The sequence below is a fragment of the Diadema setosum genome, chromosome 7 (assembly GCF_964275005.1).
Source record: "Diadema setosum chromosome 7, eeDiaSeto1, whole genome shotgun sequence".
Lineage (NCBI taxonomy): Eukaryota > Metazoa > Echinodermata > Echinoidea > Diadematoida > Diadematidae > Diadema > Diadema setosum.
The window spans coordinates 3,250,908-3,272,640 of NC_092691.1; the positions used below are offsets into that span (position 1 = coordinate 3,250,908).

Below are 21,733 nucleotides of genomic sequence, written 5' to 3' on the forward strand. Positions count from 1 at the left end.
TAGATAACAAAAAAGATTCAACACATACACATTAAAAAAACCTGTTTGATAAAATAAACAATTCTATTTAATGCAGACGGCAAGACTATTTAAATGAGAAACAACAATTACTTGAAGCACAGTGGGCAAAAAACAACAACAAACATACACACACAAATGTATGGGTGTGGAGGAAATATTATGTGGTAAAATGCTTGCATAACAAGTTTAATTACGTCTATAGAATGAGAAATTGACAAGGTATGGAGATGAGTGTAATTACTGCAGCTTAGCATGACCTTTCGACCTTGTGTATGCATGCCCCAAAGTTGACATGCACAACTTTGTCCACTCATACATACACATACAGTACCAAGTTTCATTGGCATACCTCAAGCAGTTTTTAAGTTTTGCTGTTCACAAAATTGATTATAGATGGACGGAAACATAATGCCCCTGGCAACACTTCGTGGTGGAGGCATAAAAAGTCGAGCAACATCTTGGCGATGCCTTTTTGCGGTAGTGACACATCATGCCATATGTCAAGGGGGCCTCATGAACTAAGGTGCGTGGCAAAACACTTACAACCACCATTTCACAAATTTATGCATAATTTCAGATTTTACAAAGGAAATGTTGGCCTGAAATGGTGCGCTTATTACTCAGTGAAAATATGACTTTTGCTATCTGCATACAATTCAGATTAAAACATATCCTGTAATATTGCCATTATGATATGATACCCTAAGGGTAAAATTAGTCATTAAATATAATCAGTCATCACAATATCCATGCCAGTTGAGTAAACTTGACAACTTTCTGCACTCTCCTGAACAGAATTGAACTATTGCTGATGTCATTTTTTTTTTAAATAAATGATATACCTCTATTGAACTACAACAACAAAAGGATCCATAAGTCGGGGAGGTAGATTTTCTGAAAATGACATGGCATTATTCCCTTTCTCTTCCACTTTAATTTCATATATAACATGATTCATAAAATAACTCAGTTGCAGAGATATCGATTTTATGAGAGTATTTTGAGTGGTCTAGGAAATAAGTGATTCGAGAAAACTGCCTTCAGTTTTCCTCCAATGCAATCGTGATCAAGGGGAGGTAGGACAGGTTTCACCTCTTGACAATAGAAGGTATGCTCCTAGCAACCTCCGTGATGTTCATTCAAGCTTAGCACCAGTGTCTACGCACGACCAATCAGTAACCAGTATGCCATGAACTGACCAATGATATTACTCCGTCGCTGCTAGGGGCGGAGTCTATTTGTGGCGCTAAATACAAATCTTCAGTCAAGTTTCTCTTCCTTTAAAATCCTGAAAACCATGCCCCCAGAAAAATGCTAAGTTTTTGCATTTCCTTTGATTATTTAGCATCAAAATTTTGGCAGATGATAGACGATAAATTGGACTACATAATTATGCTTGAAATAGAAATTCTACAGTCTTGACTGATTTTCAGCCATCGGCAACTTTTGGATCTTTTTGTCATGGCGGGTCACACATGATGGTTGATAATGTCATGATAAACAGTAAAAAATTCTGCAGCTTTGACAGGGTGCAGCTGCTGGCAGGAGTCTGTAAACTCTATTGCACCACACATCCTGCCCCACTGGCTCCAGGTAGAGACTTATTGCACCCCTGGGTGCATTGTTACAACTGCTGTAGGACTACTGTACTTTCCACCGTCAATGTGAAGTATCAATCCAATCTATCATTACACTTCCAGATATTTACAAGGCCGATATTACCAGAAATATACCCCTTCACAGAATTTGATGGTGAAATCCCTAATCACTTCATATTTTGCTATTTTGACTTACACTGGTAAAACAGATGGAAATTCATCCATACCTACAATCTTTTTCTGGCATGCCAGGATTCTTATTACAGTCCCATATATATATATATATGTATATATATATATATATATATATATATATATATATATGTTGTATAGCCATGCAGGTTTGCCACATATGAAGCCTATGTCAGAACTGTACACAATACTGCACTTTAAAATCCACATGCAAATGAACATGAGGCAACCACAAATTTTATGTCTGTGAGAGGGCTTTCCTGATTGGTTGACGGTGATGAAGCTTTATCACAATAGATACAATTTCATTACAATGTCAGCCAATCACAAATGAGTTAACACAGTGCCAGTGGTAGCATCTAAACCTTTGGAATAATCTGTCAATCAAAATAGGGCCGACTGAATTGACCTGAGCAGTCTTCGGCAGGCTTCTGGCTGTGACAGAGAAAGGGTTAACACTTTATTTTAACATCTTCCTCTATGAACCTTTCAAAACATTCTGTCAGGCTTTTGTTAACCCCTTCTGTGGTAGACCATGATAGTCTCTACTTTGCTCTCTACTTAATTTTGTAAAGTCCATTGCTCCATTGCCACCAGAGACCACACTCTTGGAGTGAGTTTTCATGTGGTCTTCATGGTGGCCTAAGTGCACAAAGACTTCCCACACTAGGCACAGGCAGTTGTGCCACCGAGTGAAATTCTTCTTACACACCTTGCAGCTATGGTACTTTTCCCTGAGAGCAGACATGGGTCACTGAGCAGCAGTGCTCAGGGAACATCTTCCAGCAAATTGAGCACTAGTGTCTACTGGTGCGGTACTGGTAGGGGTCAACTGCTGCCCTTTCTGCCTGGTGTGGCTTGCGAGGTGCTTGGAGAAGAAGTAATTTTTATCAGAGAATGCCTTGCCACAGAAATTGCAATGGTATGGCTTCTCGCCCGTATGGATTCTGATGTGTCTCACAAGATGTTCTTTCCGCTTAAACCTCTTCTTGCACAAAGCACACATGTGTCGTCTTGCTTGCTTACTACTTTTCTTTCCAGCAAGAGTGGTGTCAGATACTGCGGAAAGAGGATCCTTTTCTACTTTGGCATTGTTGCTTTTGTCATCATCTAGTAACACCATGTAATCTATCAACTGCCCTTTGACATTTTCTCTTGACTGCAGCCCTTTCTGCCTCATGTGGTTTTTGAGATGCTTGGAGTAGAAGTGATTTTTGTCAGAGAATGACTTGCCACAGAAATGGCATTGGTATGGCTTCTCGCCTGTATGGATTCTGATGTGTCTTACAAGGTGTTCTTTCCGCTTAAACCTCTTCTTGCACACAGCGCACACATGTCGTCTTGCATGCCTACTCTTCCTCTTTCCACCAAGAGTAGGGTCACAAGATACTGCAGGAGGCGGATCATCTTCCACTTTGGCATTGTTCCATTGACCATCATCTACTAACACCACGTAATCTTTCAATTGCCCTTTGACGTTTTTGCTTAACTGTGGCCCTTTCTCCCTGGTGTGAATTGTGCGGTGCTTGATAAGGGTACTGCGTTCTGTGAATGCTTTGCCGCAGTCCTTGCATTGGTATGGCTTCTCACCCGTATGGATTCTGACGTGTGCCACAAGGTAGTCCTTCCGCTTGAAACTCTTTCCGCATACGGAGCACATGAATGGTCTTGCTGGCCCACTATGTTTCTCTCCAGCAAGAGCGGGGTCAGGAGATATAGTGACTGGAAGGGCATCTTCCACCATGGGATCATAGCTTCTCTCATCCTTTATTAACACCATGGCATCGTGGTATCTGTCATCATCCACTCTGGCTTCACAGTATGTGTCATCATCTTCCACTCGGGCTTCATGGTATGTGTCATCATCCTCCAATCTGGCTTCAGAGTATTTGTCATCATCTCCCACCATGGCATCATGGCACCTGTCATCATTTTCTACTCTGGCTTCATGGTATCTGTCATCTGCTCTTGTTACTATGTAATCTTTTAAATTTCTTTTGGGTTTTCCTCTTAGCGACAACCCTTTCCGCTTGGCATGAATTGTGAGGTGCTTGGAGAAGGAACTGCTGTCCGAGTAGGCCTTGCCACATTCCTTACATTGGTATGGCTTCTCACCTGTGTGGATTCTCATGTGTGTTACAAGGTGGTCCTTCCGTGTGAACCTCTTCCTGCACACAGAGCATGTGTGTGGTCTCGCTGGCCTCCTACGTTTCTCTCCAACAAGAGAAGGGTCGGGAGATACAGTGGCAGGAGGAACATCTTCCACCATGGGATCTTGGCTTATGCCATCCTCTGTTAGCACCATGGCATTGCGGCTCCTGTCATCCTCTATTAACATCATGGCATCATCTTCTGCTCTGGTTTCATGGTATTTGTCATCATCTACCATGGCTTCATGGTATCTATCATCAGTGTCAGCTCTGGCTTCATGGTATGTGCCATGATCTTCCACTCTGGCTTTGAGGTATCTTTCATCATCTTCTGCTCCGACTTCGTGGTATTTGTCATCATCTTCTACCATGTCTTTCCAGTATATGTCATCATTTTCCATGCTGTCTTCAGGGTATGTGTCATCTTCTCTTGTTACTATGTAACTTTTTAAATTCCTTTTCACCTTTCCTTTTAACGGCAACCCTTTCTGCTTGGCATGAAGAGTGAGGTGCTTGGAGAAGTAACTGCTGTCTGAGTATGACCTTCCACAGTCCTTGCAGTGGTAGGGCCTCTCTCCCGTGTGGACTCTTATGTGTGTCACAAGGTGGTCCTTCCGCTTGAACCTCTTTCCGCATACAGAGCACATGAATGGTCTCGCTGACCAACTATGTTTCTCTCCAGCAAGAGTGGGGTCAGGAGATATAGTGAGAGGAAGACCATCTTCCACCATGGGATCCTGGCTTTTTTCATCCTCTATTAACACTATGACATCGTATGTGTCATCATCTTCCACACCAGTTTCGTGGTGTCTGTCGTCACCTTCCAGTCTGGCTTTGTAGAATCTGTCATCATCTTCCACCTCTCTGGCTTCTTGGTATCCGTCATCATCTTCCACTCTGGCTTTCTGGTATCTCTCATCATCATCCACTCTGGCTTTGTGGTGTCTGTCGTCGCCTCCCTGTCTGGCTTTGTAGAATCTGTCATCATCTTCCACCACTCTGACTTCTTGGTACCTGCCATCATCTTCCACTCTGGCTTTCTGGTATCTCTCATCATCATCCACTCTGGCTTTGTGGTGCCTGTCGTCGCCTCCCTGTCTGGCTTTGTAGAATCTGTCATCATCTTCCACTTTGGCTTTCTGGTATCTCTCATCATCTTCCACTTTGGCTTTCTGGTATCTCTCATCATCTTCCACTCTGGCTTTCTGGTATCTCTCATCTTCCACACCAGCTTTGTGGTGTCTGTCATCACCTCCCGGTCTGGCTTTGTAGAATCTGTCATCATCTTCCACCACTCTGACTTCTTGGTACCTGCCATCATCTTCCACTCTTTCTTTCTCATATCTCTCATCATTTTCCAATCTGGCTTTGTGGCTGGCTTCATGGTACATTACATCATCTTCCGCTCTCGATTCTTGGTATAAGTCATCATCTTCCACTCTGGATTCATGGCATTTTTCAACATCTTCCACCATGGCTTCATGGTATCTGTCATGATCTTCCACCATGGATCTGTGGTATCTGTCATTATCTTTTGCTGTGGCTTCATGGCATTTGTCACCTCTTGTTACTATGTAATCTTTTAAATTCCTTTTGGCGATTCCTCTCAATGGCAACCCTTTCCGCTTGGCATGAATTGTGAGGTGCTTGGAGAAGGTACTGCTGTCTGAGAAGGCCTTACCGCATTCCTTGCATTGGTATGGCTTCTCACCCGTGTGAATTCTCATGTGTGTTACAAGGTGTTCCTTCCGTGTAAACCTCTTCCTGCACACAGAGCATGTGTGTGGTCTTGCTGGACCACTATGTTTATCATCAGCAAGAGTGTGGTCAGGAGATACAGTGGCAGGGGCACCATCTTCCACCATGGGATCCTGGCTTTTCTCATCCTCTCTTAACACCATGGCATTATGGTATCTATTATCATCTTTCTCTCTGGCTTTGTGGTATCTGACATCATCTTCTGCTCTAGCTTCGTGGTACTTGTCATCATCTTCCATCAAGGATACATGGTATCTGTCATGATTTTTAACTCTGGCTTGATGGTATTTGTCATTTTCTCTTGTTACTATGTAATCTTTTAAATTCCTTTTGGCAATTCCTCTCAATGGCAACCCTTTCCCCTTGGCATGAATTTTGAGGTGCTTAGAGAAGGTACTGCTGTCTGAGAAGGCCTTGCCACAGTCCTTGCACTGGTACGGCTTCTCACCCGTGTGGATTCTCATGTGTGTTACAAGGTGTTCCTTCCGTGTGAACCTCTTCCTGCACACAGAGCATGTGTGTGGTGTCCATAGGCTGCTTCGTCTCTTTCCACTAGATTTTGCCACTTTGCCATCTTTGACTTTCCTTATGACCTTTCTTGTTCCCTCATCACATGTTTCGTGTTTTTCTTGTGATCCACTCTGACTCTCATCTTTCTGTGACTTCTTTATCATCCCTTCTGTGCTTTCAAGCACATCCTGATTTTTACTTCCTGGCGACACTGACACAGTGACTCCTGAGGTTGCTCTTACAATATCTTCCATTAATTTTGGTTCATTCAATATGTCAGAGGCTTGGCAAGCAGTACACAAAAGAAGACTGCAAGATGTGCCACTGCGGTCCGGACACAAGCCACCTTTAAAGAGCACTTTGGAGCACACACTACACTTTGAAAACTGTTCTCTCCTTTCTTCAGTCTTTCTATCCTCTTCTCTGATGGAAATGTAACGGCACTGGATAGGCTCCCCTTGGCAGATTAGATGCTCTCTTTCCCGATGATGACTGGAGTTATATCCCTGCCCATTGGCTGTCTCTTGTTTGGCAGCTGTTGGCCCATTCAGATGGAAGAGATAGACAGAAAAGGGGAGAGAGAAAGCAAGGTATCATCAAAGCACATCTGCAGACACAGGAGAACAGAAAAATGAGAACTTTCATTTTCAAAATTTGACCTTTGTTTATCAGAGAGGAGAGACTACACATTAACTGCATACGAGAATATGTGAGAGATCATGCCCTGCGCGCACATGTTCAATCTTTAAAGTGACTAAGCGTCTACAGGATTCTGATGCGAAATAAAGATGAGAACTTACCACAATGAAAGTCTTAGTGAGATTAAAATGTAATGGGTGGGGGAGGAGGGCACGTAGTATCTCCTCTTTGCCTTACTACTCATAAAACAAAGATCAAATTTCATAAAGATAAGTTATCATTACATCTTTCTGTTCTATAATGTAAGTCTAGATATCAAGACTACACATTACTGTGTATGAGAACATAGAGGACACTTAGGCCTGAATTCACGAAGGTGGTACAAATGAAACCATGGACAAAAACCATGGAGCGCAAAGTGTCACATGGAATACATGTACTTCATTACGAAATCAGTCATTTCGCCGATGAAATGATTATTTTGTAACGGAATGACAACATTTTGTAACTAAATGATCACTTCGTCCACAAAATGATAATTTCGTTAACGAAACGGTCATTTTGTCGACGAAATGACCAATTTCGTAACGAAATATTCCGTGCGACACTTGGCGCTCCATGGTTTTTGCATGGTTTCATTTGTACCACCTTCGTGAATTCGGGCCTAAGCCTATATGTCAGATGGAAAATGGCATGGGAGACAGGATAGCTGTCATTCCCCAAACTTGTCAAACCAGGGAAATACACACGTGTGCATGTCCCACAATCAACATCTCTGTAAGTCTGGATCAGCTATTGGTTCAGCAGAGTATTAGCAAATATCCCTGAGTCAGGAAGCAGCTTTCCATGGACTTTTCTGAAAGTTCTCTGTGAAGCCCATCCTGCATTTGTCAATATATTAGTAATGGGAACATTCAGGCTGTCTGCCACTGAGACAGAAGCTACTCTCATAGACCTGCCTTGAAAATGTGAGTGTCCACACCTGTGTCCGCCAGAACCTTTTTGAACCATCTGGAAATAAATTCATGACAATGCACGGTGATGTGGTTTACTGCATGTCAATTCAAACAGGAATTGGTCTGTGCCTCTACATCTTTGCATAATGTTGAAGTACTCTGTAAGATAGGTCAGTATACAAAGTCTTCTGTTTGGCAAGTACACGTGTAGGTGTAAAGAACAAGGAATGTTCGCGTGCATTTTGATTTCGCGAATTTTGCGAGCGGCAATATTCGCGAAATTAAAATGCGCACAAAAGTTCTTGCCTACACAGTATGCATTAGATGCCAGTGGCAAGTCGCAAAAATTTCATGCTGCGAGAAAGGCCGTCCACTCCAATTCGCGAAATTTTCATGAAGCAAATATATCCTGTTTTACAGTACACAATAAACCGGTATGCTCTGCTTGATCACATGGCCTCGGTTTACCTCAATTGATAATTTGTGACCCGCAACAAGAAAATGATCTGAAAGTCGGGGGAGGTCAATTTATGGAAAAGGATATGACATTATTCCCTTAATCTTCTGCTTTAATTTCATATAACATGACTCATAAAAGTACTTGGTTGCAGAGATTTATAGATGATTTTATGAGAATATGTCGAGTGGTCTAAGAAATCACCGCTTCAAGAAAACTGCCATCAAAGTTTTCCTTCCGACACGATCGTGATCAAGGGGGAGGTTAGACAGGTTTCACCTCTTGACAATAGAAGGTATGGTCTCAGCAACCTCCACGATGTTCATTCAAACTTAGCGCTAGCAGTCTGTGCACAACCACTCAGTAACCAGGATGCCATGCACTGACCAACAAGATTACTCCCTCATTGCAAGGGGTGGAGTCTATCTGTGGTGCTAAATCCAAATCTTCAGAAAGGTTTTTATTCCACTGAAAGACAGAAAATCATGGCCCAGAAAAATGCTAATATTTTGCCCTTTCTTTGATCACTTTGCTTCTAAATTTTGGCAGATAATAGACGAACCAGTAGACTACAAAATTGTGCCAAAAACAGAAATTTTATGATTTTGACCAAATTTGATGTTCTGACTTCAAACTCGATTTTCTTGGCTCAGCTGTCAGCGACTTTTGGATCCTTTTGTCGTGGCGGGTCACATTTTGTCCTTTTCATATTGTCAATCCAAATATGATGTAGTGATTGGACTCTTTGTGCACAAATAGGTGCCAGCAGCATAGTCACATTCTTTGTTCTAAAGATCCTGGCGGTTCAGTGCCTTAGCTGCATGCACAGATTCTCCATGTGTTTTCAGTACGTTACGATCGTCTTGCCTGTAGTACATCGAAGAGCCTGGCAGGGCATCAAGAACTCGGGAAGGAAGATATTTTTGGCTATGTCTGACTTCAAACTGTCACTAGTAGTGAATCGCAATCAAGTGTCTCGGTGAGGTTTCACCTCGTTTAGGTTTTTTCTTCCCTAGCTACTGGCCATCACAACGCGGTCAGCTTGGTAAAAGACAAGTCCACCTTTATGTACATAAGGATTGAGAGAATGCAGCAATATTAGTAGAACACATCAGTGGAAGTTTGAGGAAAATCGGACAATCCATTCAAAAGTTATGAATTTTTTAAGTATCTGCGCAGTCACTGCTGGATGAGAAGACTACTACAGTGTATGATGTCACATGCGTACAACAATATAATGAAAATAAAAAGAGAATTTCACAAAACTTTACTTTTTTAATAAAGTGCATATTTCTTCCACTTGTTACTGACGTATGTTAAGGATAATATTATTCCCCCTGTCTTCTGAAAGAGAGAAGTCGAGTGTTCATTTGTTTTGCGAGAAAAATGGAAATATGTTGATTTTTCTTTATTCTTTCTTTATATTGTTGTACACATGTGACATCACAAGCTATAGTAGTCTTTTCATCCATCCGCAACTGAGCAGAAACTTCAAAAATTCATAACTTTAATGGGTTGTCCAATTTTCCTCAAGCCCTCACTGATGTGTTCTACTTATTGCTGCATTCACTCAATCCACATGTCTATAATGGTGAACTTGTCCTTTAAGTACTTCACGTACTGCCTTCTCATGCAGACGCAGCTAGGCTGCTGCCTGTAGCCCATTGTGCTTGAACCTTGGCTGAGAAGAGCAAGGCAACAGACGGAGAAATCAAAGAAACTAGATATTTCTCTGTCGTTTCTTTCAGCTTTTCATTTGACATACAAGTATCAGGAACTGTAATAATGGGTAAAACACTCCTGAAATTGAGGTGAAACTGTAAAATTTCAGTGAAAATTATGTCGAATCACATTGCTTTGCTTCTTTCTAGAACACAGCTATGAATGAATTGAACACATGCGTGCAGGCGGGATCTCTCACGTATTCTCCTACGCAATAATGCACAGTCTCACTATTGAGACTTTTGATATTTAAAATTAACAGCAGTGAAATAAAACACGATTTCCAAAAATGTCTGTATCATAGATGAACAGTCAAATAATGATAAAACTATAGTCTAAGTTATATCCAAGGTACCCTCTTCAATGGTACTTTGTTCTACCAGACAGCCCTGTCATTATCACCCTAGCTTTGCCAGGTACCTATTAATACACCTACGACGAGAGGGATATGGTGGGTACAAAAATCTCATTCAAGGACGTAAGCACTTACACTTGTGACCTCTTTGAAATCCTTCAGAGTATACAGCGTAGTTCCCCTACTTTTCCCCAAGCTAGAATTCAGTCCAGTCGTCGTACCCCATATACAGCAACCAAAACTCTGAGCTATTTGAGCAATTTTTGAAAACTGGTTTGAGAAAAAAAAAATGTTCATGAGTCTGTTGATGCTGTTCCAGCATTGATCTTAGCTTTGTCCAGTGTCATCACACCAGGCTATTGCTACTCAGATTGGGCACTCATTTAAGTTAACACGCATTCCACATGAAATCTACCTGTGTGCTGTATATACTGTAAAGGTCTAAGACAATTACCCCGTCCAAAAAGGTTTCAAGACACTAGGATGTCCGAGGACTGTCAGGCACTGCATGTGCTTATCTTTAAATTTTTCAACGTTTTTTCTTACTTCTTAGTAACATTATGCAACATCTGAAGTATTCTGTCACACCTGCCCATTTTCACATGGTTTATTGTACAGTGCACTCTCGATATAACGAACACGATTATAACGAAATTCCAGTTACAACGAAGTAAAAACTCAAGCCGCAAAATTATCCACTCTATGTTTTTTTATTGTTTATCTGTTTGGTTGTAGCGAAATTTCAATATAACCAAGAAAACTGCCGGTCCCGAGGGCTTTGTTATAACGGGAGTCCACCGTATGATTGTAATGTTTAAATGAAATAAATTCTATTCTTCTAAACATTGTTAGGAGCCCTGTTCATATCACTAATGCTTTTTCTTCAATCTGTCAACTGACTTTCAGTGCTACACTGGGTATCTATAAATCTGTTCGCAGTAAAAACCATCAGGGCCCCATTTCATAAAAAGTTGACATGATAGCAACTCTTGCTGGAATGGCAATTGCCATAGTAACGACAAGAATCCAGCTTCCTGATTGGCTGTTGCTATTGGAAGTTGCCATTCCAGCAAGAGTTGCCATCTTAACATCTTTTATGAAACAGGGCCCAGCTGTGGTTTGTTTAACTTTTCCTATCGTCTACTTGTACTAGCAAGTTGTGCTACTATGTAATTGCTGGCTGTATTTATTATAAATCACCAATCTCTATGAGAAGTATCTGGATATCTCAGTTAAGCCATACAAACAATTGAAGCTGCCACGCTGCAGGGAGGTGATCCCTGCATGCTGCCATGTCACAGTGCACACACTATGCAGACATACACACATTTTCCAGCAGAGATTGTCACCAAGGTCACATGGTGTTGAAGGCTCCATACACAAGTGTTTGGCAATGTGCATGGCAATATGGCAGCACAGTGGCTTCAAAGCGATTGGATAGTGGAATATCCAGATACTTCCTACATGCATCAGTGGTGTAAATGTTTCTGGATAGTAAACACTCTGTGCTCCGTCTCCAAGCGGACTGTGTTTTGCACCCTCCTCAAGTTGGCAGGAGTAACATACAGATAACCCCCCCCCCCCCCCCCCCCCGCAAAACAATAGGTACCTTCTGACTGCGAGTGTTCCCTTTTTATCACCATAGCACTGGATTCTGACTCTCCACAGCTCTTTGCATTGTCTGGAGTTAACGCCGCAGCAGCTTCGGGTTCAGCCAGTGTGGCCGCTTCCCTCTTCACCTGAAACGTCATCTCAGCAGCGGTGTCACTATAGTCTCCTGATAAAACAATGTCACCAACATTATTCTTAGCATATGTCAATAAGAGGTAAAAGGTTCATCTTATTTTCATAAAAAACTAAAGTTTGTGAAATTCTAATATATTTCCATGTTATTGTTATGTATTAGCATAACCAACCACTGTAGTCTTCTCATCCAGTGATAAGGTACTAATACATTAAAAATTCATTATTTTGAACAGATTGTCTGATTTTCTTCAAACAATCACTTAACTGTTCTCTTCATACTGCTGCATTCACTCAATCCACATGTATACTTGGGCAAACTTTCCCTTTAACTTACCCCAATCAGGCTCTTCTTTGATCTTGACAATCATCTTCTGATCAACATTTCCATTATTCTCTGATTCTGGCAATGCCTTTGTAACCTGTAAACAAAAATGAGTACACTATTAGTGATTACAAGGACCAGACTACACTCCTAAGATAAGGCTACTACAGGCTTTGTTAAAAGAGCACCAATTTGGATTGATTACATGTCACCATCAACCCTTCAAGTGCATCGACCATAACCCATCGAGGACAAACTAATTTTGTTTTGTCATGCATTTCCAATAGACATCTGCCCAAGTACTTGCCAAACTTTTTCTTACATCAGCATTCAGTCATCTATCCAAACTTGACCTTGTTGTAAACCTAGCAAGCTCACTCACGAATAGCAATGTGCCTCAGTCCAACATGAATGCCATGGTGGCACTCCAGGGGGGCATTTCATGAAGAGTTTTGTCAGTTTCCAACAAACTGTTATAAGCTAGTGAAATCCTTGCATCTGATTGGCTGAGAGCATATCTGTGCAACAAAATGCTTCATGAAATGACATAAACAAAAGTACTCCAGCAATGATAACGATGCAATCTGTAGCATTCCTTTTTCTAAGTTTTTTTTTTCATTATCATTTTGTACAGTAATTCAATTAGAACCCATTTTAATCACCGAGTTCAGCACATAATTATACAGTTTGGTTACCTACTCAGAGAGAGAGAGAAAAAAAAATCAATGAAATGATACAATTTATTTAATGCATTACCACTCATCCATTGTTGCATTAAGACAAACAATATCCTCTTGTATAAAGCAGTGTAAATCAGTTTCATCCTTTTCTGGGTAACCCAGAGGCCTCCCCCCCCCCCCCCCCAAAAAAAAAAAAAAAAAAAAAAAATGTTTGTAAACTGGGGCACCAAATACCACATTAAATATTGAAAAAAAAAACAAGACAAAAACAAAACAAATATGAAAACACTACAGATGGGCAGATAGAAATCAAGAACTTGAGCAAAATCTAAACGGTTATTCCATCATGGAAAACTGCAGTCTACAAAGTTTAAATGCTGGTCATTGCAACCATACTAAGTTTGATAAACTAACACCAAAACATTCTAGGCAACATAAAACATAACATAAAGATTACCTCATGTGGTTCAGGCTCTTCATGTTCAGCATCACATGTACATATCCCTGAATCCATACAGTCAACTGAATCCAAGAAATCCGGTTCATCAGCATCATGTTTATCATGTTGATATTCCTGACTAGTTGTTGAATCTTCTGGTGATCTCTGTGAAGTCGATCGATCATTATGGGTTGACGTTGACGGACCTGTGTGAGAAGTTTGTCGATGACTTGCATAGGGCGGTAGGCTATCTGTCACCTGAAGAATTCAGTTTGTTATTGTTTTATTGTTAATGTTTCCTCAATCTCTACTCATTGGCAATATGTTTCCAGACATTCGTGGCAAATAAAGCACTACAGTATACAATGTATGTACCTATTTGCAAATAAAGCACAGGGTTTAAGGAACTATATTATGCAAATGCATGTTAATTGTGTCGATTCATTTTTCCCGTAATAATTGCATATGTTCTCACTAATACACCTCTATGTGCCAAATATATCATAACATTTTTTTTTTCAAGTTACCAAGATACTACACCCCCCAAAAAACAACAACAAACAAACAAGCAACCCTTCAAGTAAAAAAAAAAAAAATCTGTCAGTCACTTTTTAAGATCTGTTAATATGATTATCAAAAGACACTGGAATGCACCTTCTCTTGGACTCAAGCATTTAAAACTTTAATGTTTCCCTGCAAATGCCTCTTGTTAAAATGAAGGGATGTCTCCCTGGCATATAGTATAGTGTTTTTCATTGTAAGCTCATTGACTTTTGACCTTCGACCTTGTGTTTACCAATATTCAAACTCAATTGGCATCATCATGTGATGTGCCCGAGGTGTGAGTTTTATGGTCTCAGCTCAAAGCTGTGAAAAGTTAATGAGAGTACACTGTACATAACACTACTACCAGTACAGTGATTACCACATAAAGTTAACTGACCACTTGACCTTTCAACTTTTCAGCTTTGACCAATATTCCAAATTGACCAACATTTTTTTTTGTTCCTTATGTACCTGTGGTGTGCCTTTGGTGGTCATAGTTCAAACCTGATGAAAATTATAGATATTACACCAAATTGTTGATGTTGCTGCTGCCACTAATACCACAGGAGGAAAAGAGATGCCTGTGTCTCACTTCTGCTATGCAGTCGAGGTAAAGATCATAAATTCATCAGGTATAAGAATCAATGTAAGTAAACAAGCAAAACAAACACAGCGAAATCTCACCTGAAATGACTGAGGCTGGATGGGAGATGGGAAATCAATGACCCACCCAAGATCACATGGGACTGACTTCTCTTCCTCACTCTTTATCCGAGTAACGTCCTCCTACATTCAGAATACACAATGAAATTTAAAAATACACCATCACATAAACAAATTTGGCTCCCCTTCCTTAAAGGCTGATCTGTAAGAAATTTGGTTGAAATCTACCCATTGGTTGTGGAGAAAAAGATGAACATTTAAAGAGATGGGCAATGTATTAGGGATGACTGATGAAATATGATGGCAATAGTTGCCCAACTGTCCTGAAATTGAAACTAACCACTCACAAAAAAAGTGTCCAGCAAGACTACATATCATAGTGATCACATGTGCTGAATTTCAAGTGAACTGCATTAAAACACTGAGGTGTTCGATCCACAACAGCTTGTTCTGATTTTTTTTTTTTTTTTTTTTTTTTTTTTTACATCTGCACTCACTATGAGAATGCATTACTCCAAACTAGAAAAAAAAAAGAAGCTATCTTGCACATCTACCAGCAGCAGCGGTCATATGTGCCAAATTTCAGGTTACTTGCTCAAAAACTGAAGGCGTACTTCAATTGACAAGATTTTGCAACATATACTGATGGACCGACAGAACGCCAAACCACCCTGCAAACCACTGTCAGAGTTATCCCCTTGTGCAATATGTGTGCAAAGGGGTATAATTATCAATCTACTGTATATCAGTATATGATTCAAGAAAATGCATAGATATATACATCCTTAAGATTAAAAAAAAATAAAGTTTATTTTCTCTGTAAAGAGGCATGTTGTCACAACGGTGTCAAACTGCTCAAAAAGAACTCATTGATAAATAAACGAATTTAAACAAATGACCAGTCACAGTGTCACATGGTCTCAAAACAACAGCAGAGAATATCATACAGTATACACCTAAAATACTATGAAATTCCCAAAACTTTAGCAAAGATTTAAATGGCCAATCCGTCACGAAAAACTGCAGCCTACATGTACAAAGTTATCAAAATGCTTTTCATTGACCCCCCAAACAAAAACAGCAACACAAACAAACAAACAAACATACCTGTAATACAGAAGTCTTATCCAAATGGACCTGAGCTGGGTGATGATGAGGTGCTTCATTAAGGTCATTGACACACTCAGGAGATGAAGGTGCAGCATCGGGCTCTGGAACTTGTACAGCAGCATCACAACACTCTACATTGTATTGGGTAGATGAAGTAGTACTCAGCTGCATGGGAGTTTGAGTAGAGCTGTCCACAAACTTGAGATTGTTTTGGCCACTTTCCTGAAAATTACCAAATAACAGAAATGAAACAAACCAAAACAGTAAAACATACATCAAATAAATACAAAAAAATGTATCTTACAATAATAACACAAGATACCCATACTTCATATGAGAGAAATTTGAAATTAAGTGATTCATACATATTTCCCCCATTTATCAGTTTATACTGTTTCTGGCACAAAATCATAACTGCATTGAAAATCGAAGACCCAGTAGCATGGGGATACGACGGGGATGCTGACTTGTTGCAACAAGCATGATTATAAATAGATTTTGTTACTATGAAAAAAAAAATCTGGTACCAAAGTGATTACTTGTATTATAAATATCTATATATTGATTGGTTATAACATTTTTTTTACTATAAAAAACAAACAAACAAACAAACTGCCAATCATATAATTTCAATTTCAATTTCAATTTATTTTCATATTTCTCGATGAAAAAATACATTAAATATAACAAAATTAAATGAAGTACATGATATCAAGCTGGAGACATACATAAAATATTGCAAATATATAAAACATATACTGTAGTGGTCGATCTATGAGGTTTGGAATCTGTGAAAAAAATGCTAAAGAAATATGAAGGAACCTACTTAAAAGCGAGCTTGTTGAGCGTAGGTCCCAATTAAAATTGAGTTTAAGATTAAGATGGGGAGCACGGGTACAACAATGACCGAAACAGAGAGAAAAAAAAGTACAATTATACAGTTTTATAGCAAATTCTTCTCAAATGCAGATTTGGGGTCGGATAAGCCACATGCTGTAGGCGGATGAACCATTGTCGTTCTGGCAATAATAACAATATGACTCAATATATAATAACAATGATACGGTTTAGAAAGTATTAGAAATGTATAAGGAAGGAAATAACAGGAGTTGCCTATAGTACATACCCATTCTTGTCTCTTTTCCTCTCTCACATAGTCATATGGAGATGCAGAAGGTCTTTTCTGAGGCGACATACATTTCGTCACAACAGAGGCAAACTGTCAAGAAATAAATTAGTTGATAAGTGGCAGGTTGATACGTGAACAAATTAATGAAAATGTATAAGTTACATACAAAACTTCAATGAAATAAGTTTCAATACCAACATACAGTACACAATAGTGACACTGTGTACATTTACAATACAAAAACAAAAGAAAAAAGAAATTATAATAATGGATGCAACTGTACATCAAATTCCTGAAATGAAAAAAAAAAAAATTAACTGGTTATTGCAGCCTATAAATTATCTTAATTGTGGTCATTATAGCCTCATTAAGTGCATAAATTATAGTTAAATTACTCCCATCTAAAAAACAACAACAAACAAACAAAACACTTGCAGGCAGCATATAATGTAAATGGCAGGTAAAACCATGAAATATTTAGAAGTTGAATAAAACAAAACAATAACTATACATTTGTACCTCATACTCTTCAGGCTCTTCAAGTTTAACATCATATGTAGCTGAATCCATACAGTCAGTTAAATCTGCAAAGTCAGATTCATCAGCACCAAGCGAATCATAGTGACATTCCTGGTTTGATGTTGAATCTTCCGGAGACGATGCCAGAGCAGGTGGTATGAAACACGCTGGAGGAAAGGGCTGGGCTGCATCATACAAACTGGGGACAGCACCGGGAAGGAGTCTGGGGGGTCTTTTGCGATGGCCTCTCCTGAACATCTCAAACTGGAATAGATTGGATCGTGGAAGAAAAGTGAAATCATCGTAATGATATCGATACTGTCTAGAAATTTCCTAGAAAAAAAAAACAAAAAACTACATCTTGACTGCACACTCTGAAGGCCACTCTGTTGTGCATATAAAATAAATGATAAGAAATGATGCAATATATCTTGCTTCAATGTAAACTGCAGCAGCGACCCCATACGGACAAATACGTACCGTATGTTACAGCGCCACGCGACGGGGTTACTTCAATGTATGCTCTAGATACTACTGCGCTTTGCTGTATTTTATGATCACCTTCTAAGTCGCCATTATCATGAAGTCGCCACTTGTTATTACAATGTACTTACTTACACCTGTCACTATGCTCTATGGTTGTATTTGCCCCTCTTGTGCTTTAATATTTCAATGTGTTTGACTCTTTATGTTAAGTGGAAAGTTTGAAACTTTACCTGTGTCGAGTCGAAGTCCTCTTGCTTGAAGTGTCCGGAACATACAATGATGTTGGAATAGTTTCTTGCGTCCTTGCAGTCGAATTTCCTCTTCCTTCCAATAAATGTGATCCACTCCTTCTGCAGAGGTGAAAATTGTTCCGTCCCGACTGGCATATTCCCCGGCATTGCGTGCATGGAAAAACTCGAATTCACAGACGAGTTACAGCACCCGAACGCCAAACACCGCTTCCCACCGACTACCCGTAACTGCTCAGATTTTGTCGTTTCCGGTACTGTTGACCTCTCCATTTTTGTGTCCGTATTCTCTCTTCCATCACACATACCTGAACTTCACCCGCTTATTTACAGCCTTACTCACGAGGAATTCAAACAAAAGAGAGGAAAAGAATGACTCACGAAAGTTTCGTGGACTTACAACTAGGATTTCCAGTAGGAATACGCCTGCCTTTCACCGACTAGTGTTTACGTGGTTTACGATACACTCTACAGCACAGCCAGCCGCAGCGCAGTTCCTAGCGCAAGCTAGCTAGCTCACCTCAGAATCTGCGTTCTTGTTCGGGGCCTTTCCGGAGATCGCGGACTATGCGTACACGCTCATGCTGCTCGCGTTGTCTGGACACAAGGCTCTTCGTACAACTTCTGACGTCACCATATCAGCATACCGCTACCATTATTCCGAGTTACAGTGTACGAGTAGCTTGTTGTTCAAAGTGAAATCACATAATCAATAGACTCATAATGGGTTTTCCAGTTCTGTGTGTATATATATATATATATATATATATATATATATATATATATATATATTATATACATATATATTTCTGTTCATATGGGAGAACCTTTGGGGTAAGATAGGGATTCAGGTGTTAAGTTTTGTGAGATGATTAGAAACCGCCTATTTCTTAGAGGAATTAAGAGTTTATTTGATTAAAATCGGTTTCACTTCAATATAGTTCTTTTATTTCCATGACTTACATTATACAAGCAGTGCATGTGTCAATTTGTCTTTCATCTAACTGAAAAAGACAGTTCATTGAACACATTATTATACTAATATGCACGAATGATATTAGGCCCAATAACAAAAAACAAAAACAAACAACAAACAACAACCAAAAAAAAAAACAACAATGCACAATTTGTCATAAAAAATAAGAGAGAAGTAATTGTAACGATGCAAAAGAGTGTTCCATTAAAAAGTCGTTGAAATAGTTGAAGTGAAATGGCTGAGATATCAAAAAAAAAAAACAAAAAAAAAACAAAGTTCTTATAAAAGGTGTACCCACCATCTATCTATTCAAGAACACTTTCGTGTTTGTTTGGTTTTTTTTTTATCTCAACCATTGAAAAACCCATTTTCATCAAACAATCTTTTAATTCCATTTAGAACTGATGCTCAATGATATTTCATGCAAGCTGGGTTCCTAATGATCTCATAAAATTTAGAACCTGAATCCCCATCTCATGTTTTTTTTTTGTTCTATTTTCATGTCCAATACTACATTAATGACTGAATGAAATGGGGATTCTTGGCCGAAATTTGCTGAATTAGCAAAGCATGAAGAACCTATGGTTGTGAATGACTCTGCTTGTTTTCTTATCATTTCCTTCATTTTTTCATATGACACAGGCATCAAAAAATAGATACACCTGTAATAGAAATAATGGAAAATATTTTTCAAAGATTTACTGTACTTTTATTGTGTCATTATGAATCTTCCACTCAGGTTTTGCCTATAGTATCATTTTCTGTTTATCATGTCATCAGTCTGCAATTCAAAATTATATTACAATGGAAATATTGATGTGATAATTAGAGGCTTACATGTACCTATCCCAAGAAATGCATTAGGTCCCACAATATGTTTCTTTACACTGTAACGAAATATAGAAATATAATGAATAGCGCTCCCATGTGATGACATTGAAAGATTTTATCCATGACAAACAAAGTATTATTTAAACGGTTTGACTTGCTTTTGCTTTGTGGCAAAAATGAAAATAGTTAATCCAAAATTAAAGACATATGATACTCGTAACAAAAAATTGCAAAGAGAAATCACGGTTCAGCATAATATCCTATGTATTTCTTTTATCATTTTGGTAAATAGCGCCTTCAGTTGGTAACCTTGAGAAATTTCAATTCAATTCAATTCAATTCAATCATAGTTTATTTCCAATCATCGAAAATCAAAAAAAAACAAAAAAAACATAGTACAAAGTATACATGTGATGAAATATTGTTCAAACGTTTGCAAAAGATTCATGTAATTTATATACGAGACAAATTATAGAACAACATATAACATGTACAATATTTAGGAAAACACTGTATAAATACTTCGTGGGAGAACGGAAAATAAATTCGATTATGGAAAATAGTGATCCACTAAAAAGCATAGCTTGTCGGACGTGGATCGCTAGACAAATAATGAGTAAATTATATACTATTCTATAACAATATACATGTAATTATTTTGAGATACACCGGTTGGGGAAAAAATATAGAATACCAATGCTAGTGCCCGGACACTGCTCACTGAACCACGTGTACCGGGAAAATATGACAAGGACAACACGTTTGTACACACATTCGATTACCCACACGTATACACTGTAAGACGCGAGACAGTACCGAGAGGAGAGAAGCCGGTAACAATACAAGTCTACGAAGAACAAAAGACAGGAAAGGAAGAGGAGAGAAGAAAGAACAGAAGTCTGTACACAGAACACGCCAAGTGCTGCGACATCAGGACAGGTGAAGGCTCAAGCATGAATCAAAACAATTTAAATTATCTAAGATTATAAGTAGAAAGTAAATATTTTCTGAGTTTGTATTTAAATGTAACAAATTTGGGGGAATCTTTTAAACTATTATCTAAATTATTCCAAAGTCTGGGTCCGGTATAAAGAAATGTATTTTGGGCATGTGCGGTTCTCATTAATGGAAGATGAAATTCGTCGGATCGTCGCGTGGGATAGTTATGAACATGACTATTTCGATGAAATGAATCATGGAATATTTTAGGCAAAAAGTTACTGTTGTAATTAAACATAAACTGGCCAAGTTGAAACACGTACAAATCATTTACTTTTAATATTTCATGGTCAGAAAACAAAGCATCTCTATGTTCTCGGGTATGTAAATTAAAAACAATTCTAAAAAAAAAAATAAAAAAGTTTATCAAGTAACATCTGATATGTATTACCCCAAGCAAGAATCCCGTAGTTTAAATAAGGTAGTACCAAATTAGAATAAAGAGTTAATAATGCAGATGAAGGAAGATATTTTTAATCTATTCATTACGCCAATGTTACCTGATATAATTTTACATATGTTATCAATATGATTCCTCCATGAAAGCTTGTTATCGACGCAAACACCAAGAAATTTAAAGGAAGAAACTTCTTCTAAGGGAGTAGTATCAAATGTTATTTTGCCTGGGAGGCTATCTAAAGAATTACTAAAAAGCATAACTTTTGTTTTTTGAATATTTAA

The 21,733-nt window shown here is 38.9% G+C and overlaps 2 protein-coding genes across 2 annotated transcripts; both read right to left on the reverse strand.

Moving 5' to 3' along the window:
* Positions 1–1,955: 1,955 nt before the first annotated feature.
* LOC140230575 (uncharacterized) lies at positions 1,956–6,483 on the reverse strand. Its single transcript, XM_072310716.1, has 2 exons — positions 3,833–6,483; positions 1,956–3,478 (listed from the first exon to the last, which is right to left on the reverse strand). Exons 1-2 carry the CDS (start codon positions 6,481–6,483, stop codon positions 2,563–2,565), a joined length of 3,567 nt encoding a protein of 1,188 aa, XP_072166817.1. The 3' UTR covers positions 1,956–2,562.
* Positions 6,484–6,825: 342 nt separating this feature from the next.
* Positions 6,826–18,519, reverse strand: LOC140230576 (uncharacterized). The gene is made up of 8 exons (XM_072310717.1): positions 18,229–18,519; positions 17,513–17,776; positions 15,862–16,086; positions 14,776–14,877; positions 13,564–13,803; positions 12,439–12,523; positions 11,968–12,135; positions 6,826–6,836 (listed from the first exon to the last, which is right to left on the reverse strand). Exons 1-8 carry the CDS (start codon positions 18,517–18,519, stop codon positions 6,826–6,828), a joined length of 1,386 nt encoding a protein of 461 aa, XP_072166818.1.
* Between the last annotated feature and the right edge of the window lie 3,214 nt (positions 18,520–21,733).

Excerpts from the sequence above, each read along its gene's own strand:
- LOC140230575 (XM_072310716.1), bottom strand. The coding sequence starts at position 6,483 with ATGGAAGATATTGTAAGAGCAACCTCAGGAGTCACTGTGTCAGTGTCG. Across the intron at positions 3,479-3,832 it reads ATTCATGCCAAGCGGAAAGG|ACCATTCATGTGCTCCGTAT; the intron begins GTTGTCGCTAAG and ends TGGGCCAGCAAG.
- LOC140230576 (XM_072310717.1), bottom strand. The coding sequence starts at position 18,519 with ATGGAGAGGTCAACAGTACCGGAAACGACAAAATCTGAGCAGTTACGG. Across the intron at positions 17,777-18,228 it reads AGGACTTCGACTCGACACAG|TTTGAGATGTTCAGGAGAGG; the intron begins GTAAAGTTTCAA and ends AATCTATTCCAG. Across the intron at positions 12,136-12,438 it reads CAAAGAAGAGCCTGATTGGG|GAGACTATAGTGACACCGCT; the intron begins GTAAGTTAAAGG and ends TTGTTTTATCAG.